The 15,850-nt window shown below is 35.2% G+C and overlaps 1 protein-coding gene across 1 annotated transcript in view; it reads left to right on the top strand.

The window, feature by feature from the left end:
• The window catches only part of SLC6A15 (solute carrier family 6 member 15), a 52,590-nt gene extending 40,486 nt beyond the window's left edge, over nucleotides 1–12,104 (top strand). Inside the window, exons 9-12 of the mRNA XM_008004158.3 lie at nucleotides 873–1,065; nucleotides 4,355–4,514; nucleotides 7,939–8,101; nucleotides 9,817–12,104. Of these exons, the coding sequence (XP_008002349.2) occupies nucleotides 873–1,065; nucleotides 4,355–4,514; nucleotides 7,939–8,101; nucleotides 9,817–10,191 (891 nt within the window). The 3' untranslated portion in view covers nucleotides 10,192–12,104. The remainder of the gene's footprint in view (nucleotides 1–872; nucleotides 1,066–4,354; nucleotides 4,515–7,938; nucleotides 8,102–9,816) is intronic.
• Nucleotides 12,105–15,850: the final 3,746 nt, after the last annotated feature.

Below are 15,850 nucleotides of genomic sequence, written 5' to 3'. Positions count from 1 at the left end.
CGACACAATCAACTTGAAGTTTGGTTATAGGTACAGTTAGACGAAGTAAGTTGTTATTTTACAACTCAATATTTGTGATATTGATAAAAATAAGCTAACATTAATATTGGCAAGTAAGTCAATTTCTTTCTGCCCAATTGGAGTATCTGTCTTTTAATTCATTTTGTTACTAGTTTTGTCTGGAAATTCATTGTGTCTCCTGAATTATGAAAACCAGCCCAACTTTTTTTTTTTTTTTTTAAATCAGGGAGGTAGGAATATCAGAAGTAAAAAATGTAAAGATGCAGATTTTTTAAATTAAGAATTGGCTTTTTATGATATACTTATTCTGTTCACATCCTTTTATTTTGCATTTGCAGTTTTCTCTTAAAACAAGTTTATTATTCATAGTATATATATATTTTACAACAATTGATTGAGCCACTTTGAGGTAAGGTAAAACCAAATTTTTAAAATCTTTATGTATATGAGCCAGAAATAGTTTATATATATATATATATGTATTTATATGTCTATGATAATATGTCACTATTCATATTCATAAGCTTTAAAAAAACCAAACATATTATGTATTCTTTAATATAATTTTTCATTCTAGGAGTCTTGTGAAATAGTTAGTATATACAGCACAGTCTTGTACTCTGCTTAGTAATTATACACAAAATTTCATTATTTGGATCTGCTTGATCTCATTAAATCCGGGTTCTGAGAATGACAACATGATTCATCAGGTTAAGAGCTGATGTGAGCATGTCTATTTCCAGCAGCCCTGGACATTATTCAGAGTTCTTTTCTCCTCATTGTAACTGATATATAGAGCCATTGTTTAATTATTATTCTGTACTAATATTGCTATTTTGTGTATTTTGCAGGCTGTTCAGGGGACTGGCTTAGCTTTTATTGCCTTTACAGAAGCGATGACACATTTCCCTGCATCTCCCTTCTGGTCAGTGATGTTTTTCCTCATGCTGGTCAATCTAGGCCTTGGCAGTATGTTTGGAACCATTGAAGGGATTGTCACGCCTATTGTGGACACTTTCAAAGTGAGGAAAGAAATTCTTACTGGTGAGTATTTTTGTATTTGACTTTTCATTGAACAAAGCCAGGCTATTTTATTCTTGGTGAAAGTTTAGAGATGAAAACTGGAAAGTCTTGTATTTGGAGTTTTATTAATGTCTATTATTACTATTTATTTATGATTGTATGCATTTATTTTATTTTAATTATGTAACTTTTTATTGTATATATATTATATAATATGAATGTTTTAATATAAATTATATTTTATCATTTGTTAATAAATATTTATTGTTATAATTCATTAATAGTAATGCATTATCAAGAATTACTGACACTAGAATAAAGTCATGGAGTGTTTGTGTATAATTTTGTATTCAAGTCAAATAATCATAATTAGAGCAGTTCAGATGCAATATTCCTATCCAAAAAGTACATAGCTGAAAATGATAAACCTAAATCCAGTTCTCATACACAGCAGCAACAGTGATTTACTAGTAATGTCTCCAAGTAGAGAAGAAAATAATTTATCAATATGAATGGTAGTTAATAGGTCCAATTTACAAGTGATTCTTAAAGTACCAGTTTAATGCATCACACTCTTATTTAAGGGATATAAAAGATACAAAAGAAATTATAAGAGATATACAAATATATATTAAAAATCTCCAAAAATAATAACACTAAAATTAAAATCAGATTGCATAGATAAGACTTATAGCATGTAAAATACTGACAGAGAGCATAATGGATTTTACATGTAAGAATTCAAAAGATTCTAAGTCATCTAAATATATGATGGAGCTGTCAGAGAAAGAGATGGAAGTTGAATTGGAAAGAGGAAGGGGCTTCTCAAGGGTCAGAGGATAACTTTAGTAAACATACATAAATGGAGATAAAGGCAACACTAAGAAAGCTAACCATACGAGAGTACAGAAACAGTACTGGTAAGTGATGTAAAATAAGATTGGATAAAAATTTTATGGATAACCTTGAATGCTGGGCAATGGTGTGCATCTCCCCAAGGCTATTTCTTAGCCATAAAAAATAACTAAGAATTTATGTGTAAATAACTCTCAAATATATACCTTTATCACTTGCTGCTCTGATAAGTATGTCTGTATGTGTTTGTGCATGTGCATGTATGTGTGTGTATAAAACAATTTAATTTCAGCAGTTTGTTAATATTGATAGCTATATATCCACAATTCTGCTGAACAGAAATGAGGAACTGCTTTATATTATTCAAAAAAAGTGATTTCTACTTCTTAATATGACAATCCATATCCTGCCTGAAATGCAGGCTAAAGTCATTTTTGTATTCTTATCTTTGCTCACCATATCCAAACTGTCCTCTCCTGTAGCAAAGGGCTTACAGGTTAAGGAAAAAGTAACAGTGTAAAGGGAAAATCGCATAAAGTAGTATTTTCTAACTCCTTTTAGAAGACTTATTTGGAAAGAGCAAAAGGGAATGTACCCTCTTTCCCACTTCTTGTGGTTTGGGATCATACTGATACTTCAAATAGTAGTCATATTTGACCTCAATGAAATATTACCTCATTTTCTTTGGTAGGTGTGTTTTCTTCTCTTTTATGTAGTAAAATTTAGGCAAATGAATTACTCATTTTCTTTTTCCCTCACATCTCCAGCAAATATCTTACTGTCTGTACCACTTATAATGTACTTTTTTTATATTTGCCTCATACTGTGGTGTAATCAGGAGATAGTGAAAGTGACACAGGCTGTTGAGAAAGACAGATTTGGGTGCAAATCCAGACTCTGCTACTTCCAGCTTGAGACTTTAAGCATATTACTTAACGTTCTTCAGGACCATTTCTCTAATCTGTAAAGAAAGCAATACATTGTTCAATTGGGATGTTATAAAAATTAAGTGAGATAATGCAATATTATTTTATACTGTGATAAGCATTTAAATTTAATATGCAGTAGAATCCAAGTAAACATTACTTTTCTTATTCTACATTATATGTTTACATATGATATTCATTTCTGTAAGATGTAACTCACAGCAGCAGTATAGTACTTAAGAGATGGAGGTAATTTCTTCCTGTAACACATACTTGCTGAAATTGTTAGGGAACATTCTTATGATTGAATCCATGGATGTCTTTTTTCCTTAGCTGCTATTACTACTTTACTTCTTTCAAGTTTACTCACCTCTGCCAAAATGTGGTTGAGGAATGGAATGCAGTCATCTTTTACCTTTGGAGGCTTCTCTGCTAATGAGCACAATAAAACAAAGAGTCTAACAAAAATATGGGAACATTATATGAATTTCAAATCTTCTCTAAGTAGTAGCTGGTCAGAAATTTATGCATCTGTTTCTTAGATATTACTGGGGACACTCTTTTTAGGTTATTCTTCTTAGATGTTATTTGGATGATCAGATTGCATAACTCCATTATAATTTATTTCCAAACTAATCTGTTCAGGCAAGAAAAAGATATAAATGTGGATTGTTGTTGAGGTTAGGTGTGGTCAGATTTTTTCAGTTATGCTTGAAAAGTAACCATATTTCAATCAATGATATAATATGTATATTTCATAATATTATAAGCCATATTAGTCTCATTATTAATTCAAAAATTTCATCTATATTTCAACACTACAGAACATTATAAAAGGAAGAATTGACCTATGAATATTTGCTGCCTGAAGAAGTCACTTTGCTATTAATTATAGGAATAGAGTATGAAAATTTATACTTTCAAAATTTTCTGTAAATTCTGTCTCACTTATTATTGTACTTGGTAAATGAATAACTTGCTGCACACAAACGTTATATTTATATGGAGTCATTACTTAAATTCACTATGTGCATAAACAATGAATAAATTCACTATTCATAAATTCATATCAAATACATATACTTTTCACACCAATCAGGTACACTGATATGAAAAGTATATGTATTTTAAGTGATGTGAAGCATCAGAGTAATCTCAAGGGGAAAAGACCTTTGGAGGATTTGTCCAATATTTTTTATAGTTACTGTCTCTAATCACATATATGGACTGAGAGGTAATAAGATCGCCAAGCCCATTACATTCCTATTTACCTTGGTAAATTTACCTTGGTAAATGAATTCAGGGAGATTAATTACTGTCTTAGAATAAATTTGTATGAATGTTGGGACTATACCCAGGTAACCTAATTCCTAGTAGGTTACATACCATGTATCAGGAAAGGTATTGCCTGTTCATGTGATGGGCATGTTATAAAAGTTTTAAAAGTTTGAATATAATAATTTATAATAAAGTGTAAAGGACTTGGCTCTGCATAGAGTCTCATTTTTTCATTTGTTTCTTTTGTCTAGTTATCTGTTGTCTTCTGGCATTTTGTATTGGCCTGATATTTGTGCAACGCTCTGGAAATTACTTTGTTACCATGTTTGATGATTATTCTGCTACACTGCCTCTGCTAATTGTAGTCATTTTGGAGAATATTGCTGTATGCTTTGTTTATGGCATAGATAAGTAAGTATATTTGCTTCTATGTATTCACTTTTATCTCTCTTTTGAAAACATCAATTATCAACATTCACTTCATTAAGAAGAGGAAAGAAATGAATAGAAGAAACAATTCTTTAAAAAAATCAAATCTTCTGCAGGCTCTTATTGATTCAACAGTTTTGGTAAAGTACATTTACCAATTGGGCAAATAGAATTATATAGGATGTAATACTGTGTAGAATTTTAGAGCTTTGATTTAATCCTGGTTATCAAAAAGTAACTTTCAGGATCTAGTAAGTATTGGCGGTGTTCCAAGAACCTTAGGTTCTTTTGAGTTGTTAATCTACATTCCACAGATGTAGTTGTTATCTACATTTCACAGATAAGGAAAATCAAACTTAGAGAGATACCCTGTGACTTGCCTGTCACCCACCTGGACAGCGACAGACCTGGGACTCATGTCCATTTCTGTTTAACTCTAAAGCTTACCTCCTAATTATTTTGCTAAACTGATTTATAAGAGGAGTGCGTGTGTCATAATGACTTATATAGCAGGACAATATTGGGAAATGATATTTTCCCAGGAGAGATGTGTATGTCATTTGCTGCACACAAACGTTATATTTATATGGAGTCATTACTTAAATTCACTATGTGCATAAACAATGAATAAATTCACTATTCATAAATTCGTATCAAATACATATACTTTTCACATCAATCAGGTACACTGATATGAAAAGTATATGTATTTTAACTGATGTGAAGCATCAGAGTAATCTCAAGGGAAAAAGACCTTTGGAGGATTTGTCCAATACTTTTTAGAGTCACTGTCTCTAATCACATATATGGACAGAGAGGTAATAAGATCGCCAAGCTCATTACCACCCTAGGTAAAGTAGCAATGCATGCACCTCAAGTGAAGACCAGAGTCCTTTTAAGCAACATAAAGAATATTGTTGGTACTGAATGAGCTTCGTAACAAAGCTTTATGGTTGCCAAAAGCTCCAGGCCAGGAAGGTTAGGAGAACTTACATTTAATAATCATGTACTGTATAATAATAGTAGTAATAGCTCGTACCATATAATCCAGCAATCATGCTACTTGGTATTTACCCAAAGGAGTTGAAAACTTATCCCCGCTTAAAATTCTGCACGTGGGTGTTTATAGCAACTGTATTCATAATTGCCCAAACTTGGAGGCAACCAAGATATCCTTTAGTAGGTAAATGGATAAGTAAACTGTGATACATACAGGCAATGAAATATTATTCAATTCATGAAAAGACACAGAGGGAATTTTAACGCATATTACTTAGTGAAACAAGTCACATATGAAAAGGTTACATACTGTAAGATTCCCCTATATTATAATAAGGAAAAGGTAAAACTATGGAGACAGTAAAACCATCAGCAATGGACAGGGGTTGGGCCAGATCCAGGGAAGTATAGGCAAAGCACAGAATGTTTAGGGCAGTGGAACTACTCTGTGCGACACTGTAATGTGGACACATGTCATTATACATTTGTCCAAACCCAGAGAATTTATGACACAAACAGTGAATTCTAATGTAAACTGTGGGCTCTAGGTAATAATGATGTGTTAACTTATGTAGGTTCATCAGTTGTAACCAATATTCCACTCTCGTGGGAGATACTGATAATGGAGGAGGTTATGCGTGTATATTGGTAGGAGCTATATGGGAAATCTCTCCACTTTCAGTTCAATTTTGCTGTGAACCTAAAATTGCTCTTAAAAAATAAAGTTTATAATAAAAAAATAGTCCGTGTTAACTAACATGAACCATATCTTACAGATGGGAAACTGCCCCTTCTTTTACAGGACGATACAATATATTAGCTGTAGAGCCAGTACTGTAACCTTGACCTTCATTTCAAGGCCAGTTTTCTCTAAGCTTTAGTAGGCTACTCAAAACTCATAACCTGTACCATGATGGAATTTGATGTTGTTATTGGATTGATCTGTAAATACATTTGTAGTTTAGATTTCCATTTAGACGGTTAATTATTCATGATAAACTTACTAAAGAATCTCTCTTTTTAATGCTAGTGTTCCTGACTGAATAACACTATTTATAACAACAGAAGAAAAAATACTACTACTAATAAATGCCTCTGTCGATTTTGTACTATATGTGAGGTAGTATGCTAAGCATCCATTGTTTATGGTTCTAGTAATAACCCTCGAAGGTGGGTATTATATTATCTTTTTGGAAAACGCCAAAAATGAAACTTAGAGAGATTAAGATATACATCAAAAGAACACAGAACTGTGATCTGAAATGAGGTCTCTTACTCTTGAAAGTTCGTATTTTTTCTAAAGGGCAGGTATAGAATTCTTACACTGAAGATGTCCTTTAAGATTCTGGAGCAACTTGGAAGAAATGAAAGAGGGAGGAGAAACAGAGAGATTAAGACTGGGTCAGGCACAGTGGCTCACACCTGTAATCCCAACACTTTGGGAGGCCAAGGTGGGCAGATCACTTGAGGTCAGGAGTTTGAGACCAGCCTGACCAACATGGTGAAACGCCATCTCTACTAAAAATACAAAAATTAGCCGGGCATGGTGGCGGTCGCCTGTAATCCCAGCTACTCGGGAGGCTGAGGCAGGAGAATCGCTTGAACCTGGGAAGACAAGGTTGCAGTGAGTCGAGATTGTGCCACTGTACTCCAGCCTGGGCAACAGGTGAGACTCTGTCTCAAAAAGAAAAAAAAAAAGAAAGAAAGAATGGATTCAAGAGACATGACAATTCATAACAATTAGTTACCTTTTTAAAAATTCAGAATGTAAAAAGAAGTAAGAGTTCAGAAAATACAACATTGATTAGGTATATTTGATGATATTAAGGAATTATTATGCTTTTAATGCTGTGATGTTAAGGAATTATTACTTTTACTAATTATTACTAAAAGCAATAGAAAATTATTAGTAAAAGCAGTAGTTAGTAAAATAATTATTTACTAAAAAGTAATTATTACTATAAGTAATAGTTCCTTAATAGCATAGTATTAATAGCATAGTAATAATTCCTTAATGTATAATTACTCTATATTTCTTAATAATAATTAAGCAATAATTACTAAAATAAATAATTTCTAAATAATTTCTTTTAGTAATTATTACTTGTATTACTAAAAAAGAGACAATAAATTTTTAATGCACTGAAAATATTTTGTTTATAGAATAGAAAGTTATCAGTAGAAGAATTCAATAATTGGCCTAAGAGAGTTTTCCCTAAATAAAAATTATAGTACTTAACTGTTTTCATTTTACTTTATAGTCATCTTCCAAGAGGAACTTTGATACAATATAAAATGTCATAGGGTATCCATAGCTAAATCTTTGTCAGACCATTAATACAATGCACATTTTTAAGGTTTAGCAATATTAAATTAAGGAATAATTAAATACTTTCTTTTTATTCAGGTTTATGGAAGACCTAAAAGATATGCTGGGCTTCGCTCCCAGCAGATATTACTACTATATGTGGAAATACATTTCTCCTCTAATGCTATTATCATTGCTAATAGCTAGTGTTGTGAATATGGGATTAAGTCCTCCTGGCTATAATGCATGGATTGAAGATAAGGTAAAACAAAATGAGGGAATTACATTTTTAAAAGGTACATAAAAATCTTTTTTAGAGGGCTTTTTCTTTTGTCTCCGTCACAGCATTTTTTTGCTGTTAATGAATGGCATAGCTTTTATGCAAGGATATGAGATTTACGTTTGTGCCCTGCCCCAAGCATATATGATTTTTAAAATACATTGTGGATGTTTTTAACACATATGAAACACTGACCTTGTCCTTATTAAAGCAGATATATCCATCTTAACATTGACGAACCAGTAATTATTGGGCCTTTGACTCTAGAAAACATATTAATCAAAACCAGAAATGTTTTAATACATGAATTTATTAAGTTGTATCCCAGGCCAGGTGCAGTGGCTCATACCTATAATTCCAACACTTTGGGAGGCCAAGGCAAAAGGATCACTTGAGGCCAGCAGCTTGAGAGCAGCCTGTGCAACATAGAGAATCCCTGTCTCTACAAAAAATGAAAAAAAATTAGCTGGGCATGGTAATACTCGCCTATAGTCCTAGTTACTCCGTAGGCTGAGGCTGAAGGATAGCTTGAGCTCAGGAGTGGAAGGTTACAGTGAGCTATGATTACTACTGCATTCCAGCCTGTGTGACAAAGCAAGGCTCAATCAATCAATCAATCAATAATAATTGTATCCCAGATTTTATGTAATGATGAAAAATATGTATTAGCAAAGTACACAATTTAAATTAGTAAATTTTGAAGTAAACTTCTGTTAAAACATTTATATTAGCAATAACTATTTCAATTTCTATTCCCAAGCCGAATAATAATGTAATCATTAGGTATATCTCAGCTGCTATAAAATCAAAGTGCTTATTTTCAGAGATACCTGTGACCTTTAACTATCCTGTGGTTAATAATTCTAGACTGAGGCATAAACAAATCTGTTCTCTCACCAAAACCCTTGGGGCCAGATGTGCTTCAAAAGTTTGGTTTTCAGATTTTAGAAAGATATATGACACATTTAAGAGGTACTATTGCTTAGTAACAAACTACCCTGAAATTTAATGGCTAAAAGCAACATTGATGTATTATTTCTTACAGTTCCGTGGCTGAGCTAAGCCGTTGTTCTTCTTTTCTTGCCTGGGCTAACTCAAGCAGTTGCATTCAGCTTGGAGGAGAGCTGGGCTCTCTTTTTAGGTGGTCTTTCATTTATAACGTTTCCAAGCATTATGGATTCAGGGCAACATTCTAAGAAACAGAAGCAGAAATTGGAAGGTCTTTAAGGCCTGGTCTTGGAATTTGCTGAGCATCATTTCCAACGCTTTCTATTGGTCAAAACAAGTCACCAAGCGGCCGGGCGCGGTGGCTCACGCCTGTAATCCCAGCACTTTGAGAGGCCGAGGTGGGCGGATCACAAGGTCAGGAGATCGAGACCATGGTGAAACCCCGTCTCTACTAAAAATAGAAAAAATTAGCCGGGCGCAGTGGCGGGCGCCTGTAGTCCCAGCTACTCGGGAGGCTGAGGCAGGAGAATGGTGTGAACCCCGGAGGCGGAGCTTGCAGTGAGCCGAGATTGCGCCACTGCACTCCAGCCTGGGCGACAGAGCGAGACTCCGTCTCAAAAAAAAAAAAAAAAAAACAAGTCACCAAGCAAGCCCAGATTCTTTGCTCATAAACCTGAAGCAAGTACAGTATTTTATGTATGTGCAAAGAAAGATAGATTACTAATAATTATTATTTTCTTCTTTAACAGGCATCTGAAGAATTTCTGAGCTATCCAACTTGGGGACTGGTCGTCTGTGTCTCTCTGGTTGTCTTTGCAATACTCCCGGTCCCTGTAGTCTTCATTGTTCGTCGCTTCAACCTTATAGATGATAGTTCTGGTAATTTAGCATCCGTGACGTATAAGAGAGGAAGGGTCCTGAAAGAGCCTGTAAACTTAGAGGGCGATGATACAAGCCTCATTCATGGAAAAATATCAAGCGAGATGCCATCTCCAAATTTTGGTAAAAATATTTATCGAAAACAGAGTGGATCCCCAACTCTGGATACTGCTCCCAATGGACGGTACGGAATAGGGTACTTGATGGCAGATATTATGCCAGATATGCCAGAATCTGATTTGTAGCTGGGGGAAAAGTCAGTGGGTTTTATTTGGTTCATTTTTACCAATGAACATTGGCCCTACTAAGAGAAGCATTAGGCTTCCCTTATCAGAGGGTGATCTCAGGTGTTCCATGGCTGTGATCTTTAATCCTAACAGTATATGTCAGTTCAACTTGAGCATTCTTTTGGATTTTTTGGTTTACATTTGTGCAGAAAGGTTTGCAGACACATCTTAGGATGGCTGAGGCACATGTATGCCAGGATTTTTTTTAAGTACCTTTGGTGTATTTTCAAGTATTTCTATCTCTTAAAAAAAATGGTGTTACCTCAGTTTCTAATAATTTCTGGGTTTAGTAGTGTTGGCAATTAAAAATGGTATACCTTAAAATTTATAAGTTTGCCTTCAGGGTAACTTCCAGTATCACAACGAGAAGTTCTGTAAGTGGGTGCCTCTCAGCACATTTCCATGAATATATTATGTAGATAGGCTGTATTGATTTTGGTAGCATTGATACCTTCTTAGGCAATTAGTTGAAGAAAACTGCAAAATATTTTCTTATGTAATAGCTGTATAGAGCAATAGCATCAAAGCATAAGAAGGCACTAATGCTGGGATGAAAGATGAGATTCAGAGGTGACTGAGAATCATGTGAGTGATGGCTGTATATTTTGTGTAAAATATATGTGTGAAAATGAACTAGAGTGAGTTACTCAGCACTCTCAAGAATTATGCAGACTCTGCATTTTTCTCATGCCGTGTGCCTAAAAATCTACTTGATATTTATTGTGGTTTCAAGATTATTCATAGTATATTTATACAATATACTTGCAATGCATATAAGTACTTAAAGTACTAATTTGAAAACTTGAAGCAAGATGGCATTTTAATTAATTTCTGTTTTGCTTCTGTTTTATGCAAATATACATCATTTTTAAGTGATTGTTAAAATTGTAATGCATTACATTTTAATCTACAAATAAACAAAGTTTAGAAATGTTTGTTTTTCACATTGATTTTCTTTGTATCACCTCAACTGGATTGTCTTTCATTTCAGTCAGCACTTAGGCATTTCATAATAACTAAACATCACATTCCCAGTGGGATTAATTACACTAATTGAATAGAGTTACCACCACTTCAGAGACAAAGGAAAAATAGAATATTATGGTTCAATGGTGTTCTTATGTAGTCTTATGATTCTTGAGAAAGTACTTATAGCCTCCCGAGAAACCATGTGTGCAATTGACTGCTTGCTGTGTCAATATTGTCTGTAAAGTATAAAAGACTATGATTTTTAAATAAAACTGTTGTATATATGAAATTGGATAGAGCAGAGAAACCTCACTGAGTGCCCTCTAGTTAAAAATCTTTCATTTATCCTACCACCAGATCAGTTACATGTTAAAAACAGTGACGGAAATAGCAGCAAAATAGGTGAGATAATACACATGCCGTATCTATTGATTTATTTCAGCCAGTATTCTTGCTCTGCTATAGATAGATGTTAATAAACAGTATCATAGCATTTAAAATATTAATTCTACTGGTGCATAAATTTTTAGTCTTTTAAAATATATTCATGAATATTATGTTTTGTATTCCTTTAAAAATGTTTAATATTTTATAAATAGGCAGTATATGCACATTATACAAAACTAAAAAATTATGACAATTCAGTGTGAAGCAAGTTCTCATCCAGCATTTCTCCTGGCCATCCATTGTCCATCCTTAAAGGCAATCACCATTGCCAGTTTCTTCTGTATCCTTCTGGAAATACAATATATTGCATAAATGACAGCATTCTATATTCTTTCGTCTATATTTTACTTATTTCTGTGAAAAATTTATTTTGGACAGCATTTTACATATGAATACTCACAAATGTGCTTCATTATTTCAGAGGCTGAAGTAATAAAAATTTTGTTTATTTTTGTGTCGAGGCAATATTTTTATATAGTACCCTAATCTTTATAATACTTAACCTGCCAGACTTTAACTGTAACACAATAATGCATTGCCAAATAGCACCATTCTTCTTCTCTCGCTCTCTTGCCATGGGGGCTCTTAAAAAAAAATATATATATATATATATATATATATATCTAAGGCATACAACATGCTGTTTTGATGTATATAAATATAGTGAAAGCAAAAAAAGTATATATGTAAGGTGTACAATATGCTGTTTTGATATACATAAGCATAGTTGCAGCGATTAACTTGTCCATCATCTCCCATAGTTGCCTTTTCTGGTGGCAAGTGAACCTAAAATCTATTCTTTTAGCAATTTTTTCAGTATTCAATACAATATTATTAACTATTATTTTCATGTTTTACATGAGATCTCTAGATTTATTCATCTATATAACTTTGAACCTTTTGACCTACTTCTCCCCATTTTCACCTTCTTCCCACTCCTGGTAATCAACTGTTCTATTCTCTGTTTCCATATACTTGGCTTTTTTTTTTTTTTTTTTTTTTTTTTTTTTTTACGTTTCTACATATAAGTGAGGTCATGCTGTATTTCTCTATTTCTTTCTGTGTCTGGCTTACTTCACTTAGCATAATGTCCTCCAAATTTATCCATGCTTTTGCAAATGGTATAATATTCCATTGTGTATATATATCATAATTTCTTAATTCATTCATCCATTGATCGACACTTAGATTGTTTCCATATCTTGGCTATTATGAATAATGCCGCAATACATGTGGGAGCACAGATCTTTCATGAGGTGTTGATTTCATTTCCTTTTGATATAATCTACAGTTTGGGTACCTGCCTTGCACTAGGAATTATTTCTGCATCCTTCTATTCACTGAGTAATATGAACAATGCAGGAATATTATTTTTGAGTTGAAATAGAATTTAAAACCCTTATTATGGTTTCACTTGGCAGATAAGGAAATCTGGCCAAAGAAGTTAAAGAAAAATGGACAAAGTGCTCTTCTTTTTGCTTCCTTCATGCAGTCAGTTCTTCAGCTGTACACTTATTTATTGATTTATTCACTCAGGATCTATTAACTAAAATTCTAACTTATTCTAAGTAGTTTATGCAAGACACCATTATAATTAGAGTATAAATGCTATTCATTTTTTTCTGTTTTCTCTTGTTTGCCAGTGAGACCTGCTACCTGCCTTTTCCCAGGCCATGTAAGATTTAATCAACAAATAGCAGTTTGAAATAGCCTTCTCTATACTGTAAAATTTGAGGCTTTCAAATTTGTATTACTTTCCACTACTTCTATAAACTCTGGCCTAATGTTGCACCTCCATGTGATGTAGCCAAGATTCGTCTGTCTTCAAACAGAAAGGAGACTAGGGACTGAGACGGGAGGGATAATAAATGTTCTGTAGCAGAATAAAAAGATGATGGGGTGGAGCAAGATGGTGGAATAGAAGCCTACACCTTTTATCTTCCTTGCAGGAACACCAAATTTTAACAGCTGCATGTACACAGAAAAGCACGATCACAAGAACAAAAAAATCAAGTGCACATTCATAATACTGGTTTTAACTTTGTATTGCTGAAACAGGCATTGAAGAGGGTAGGGGACATTCTTGAATTGCTGAAGCCACCTCTTTCCCATTTCCTAATAAAGGGCCTGCTGTGCACTTGGGGAAGGGAAAGCACAGTGACTAAGGGACTTTTACATTTAACTCAGTGCTGCCCTGCCACAGTAGAGAGAAAAGCTGTGCTGGGCTCAGTCAGCACCTGTGCACAGGGAGAGTATTTGGACCACACATAGCCAGAAGGAAATCACCCATCCCAGCAGTCAAAACCTGGGTGTCTCAGCAAACCTCAACAACATGGGCCAAAGTGCTCTGGGGTCCTAGGTAAACTTGAAAGGCAGTCTAGGACACAAGGACTGCAATTCCTAGGCAATTCCTACTGCTGGGCTGGGACTAGGATGGACTACAGTGGCACATGACCTAGGGAAACACCAGCCTGGGTGGTTAAAGGAGTAGCACCTGTGCCACCACTCCCCCAACCCTAGGCAGTGTGACTCACAGCAACAAAAATGACTCCTTCCTTTTGCTTGAGGAGAGATTAAACAGTAAGAAGGACTGTATCTTGCATCTTGGATACCAGCTCAGCCACCGTAGGATAGGGCACAGGGTAGAGCTGTGAGGTCCCCATTCCAGATGCTAGCTCCTGGGTGACATTTCTAGACACATCCTGGGCCAAAAGGAAGCCTTCTGCCCTGAAGGAAAAGACCCAGTCCCAGCAGGACTTATCACCTGCTGACTAAAGAGCTCTTGTGCCTTGAATAACCAGTAGTGATACCCAAGTAGTATGCCATGGACCTTGGGCTCTGAGATGTACTGGCTTCAGATGTGACCCAGCACACTCCCAGCTCTAGTGACAATGGTAAAAGACTCCTTCTGTTTAAGTAAATCAGGGAGAAAATAGAGGACTTTGTCTTGCACCTTAGGTACCAGCTCAGCCACAATAGGCTAGGGCAATAAGCACGGTCTTGGGGTCTCTGAGCCGAGGACTAGGCTCTTGGACAGCATTTCTGGACCAGCTCTTGGCCAGAGGGGAGCCCACTTTTCTGAAGGGTGTGTTCCATTCCTGGCAGCATCCACCATAGCTGACTGAAGAGTACTTGGTCTTTAAGTGAACATCAGTGGTGGTCTGGCAGAGAACCTTATGGGCTGGTGGTGATGGTGGCCACAGAGAGGCTCCTCTGACTGAGGAAAGAGGGGGAAGAGTGGAAAGAATTTTGTCTTGTGCTTTGAGTGCCAGCTTAGCTGCAGAAGAGTAGAACATCAGGTAAATTTTTAAGATTTTTGACTCTAATCCCTGCCTCCCAGACAGCATCTCTGGACCTGTCTGGGACCTGGGAGAACCCACCACCTGAAAGGAAGGACCTGAAAGGAAGGAACTGGTTGGCTTTGCTACCTACCGATTGTGGAGCTGTAGGGCCTTGAATGAACACAGGTGGTAGCCAGGTAGTCATTACAGAGGGCCTTGGGTGAGACATAGTGTCATGCTGGCTTCAGGTCAAACCCAGCATAGTTCCAGTAGTGTTTACCACAGGGTACTTTCAGTGCCACACTCCCAGTTGCAGGTGGCTCAGTACAAAGATTCCATTTATTTGAGAGAAATTAAGGGAAGAGAACAAGTGTCTCTCCCTGGTAATCCAGAAAATGTTCCCAGATCTTATTCAAGTCACCAAGGTGGTATCTCTGTGAATCTGCAAATAAAACAAAACAAAACAGCATTATTGGGCTTCGGGCCCAAGTCCTTTTGAATACCTTGAAAGCCTTCTCGAGAAAGACAGGCACAAACAAGCCCAGATTGCAAAGAGTACAATAAACACCTGACTCGTCAATCCCCGGAAGCACTGACCATCCATAAGCATCAAGATGATTCAGAAACACATGAGCTTGCTAAATGAACTAAAAGGCACCAGGGACCAGCCCTGGAGAAAAAGAGATATGTGATCATTTGGACAGAGAATTTCAAATAGTTGTTTTGAGGAAACTCAAAGAAATTCACGATAACACAAGGAAGAAATTCTAAATTCTATCAGATAAATTTAACAAAGAGATTGAAATAATTAGAAAGAAGCAGAAATTCTGGAGTTGAAAAGTGCAATTGACATAATGAAAATGCATCAATCTCTTAATAGCAGAACTGATTAAGCAGAAGAAAGAATTAGTGAGCTTGAA

The sequence above is a fragment of the Chlorocebus sabaeus genome, chromosome 11, assembly GCF_047675955.1.
Source record: "Chlorocebus sabaeus isolate Y175 chromosome 11, mChlSab1.0.hap1, whole genome shotgun sequence".
NCBI classification, from domain to species: Eukaryota; Metazoa; Chordata; class Mammalia; order Primates; family Cercopithecidae; genus Chlorocebus; species Chlorocebus sabaeus.
This window is presented reverse-complemented; position numbering and strand designations above follow the sequence as displayed.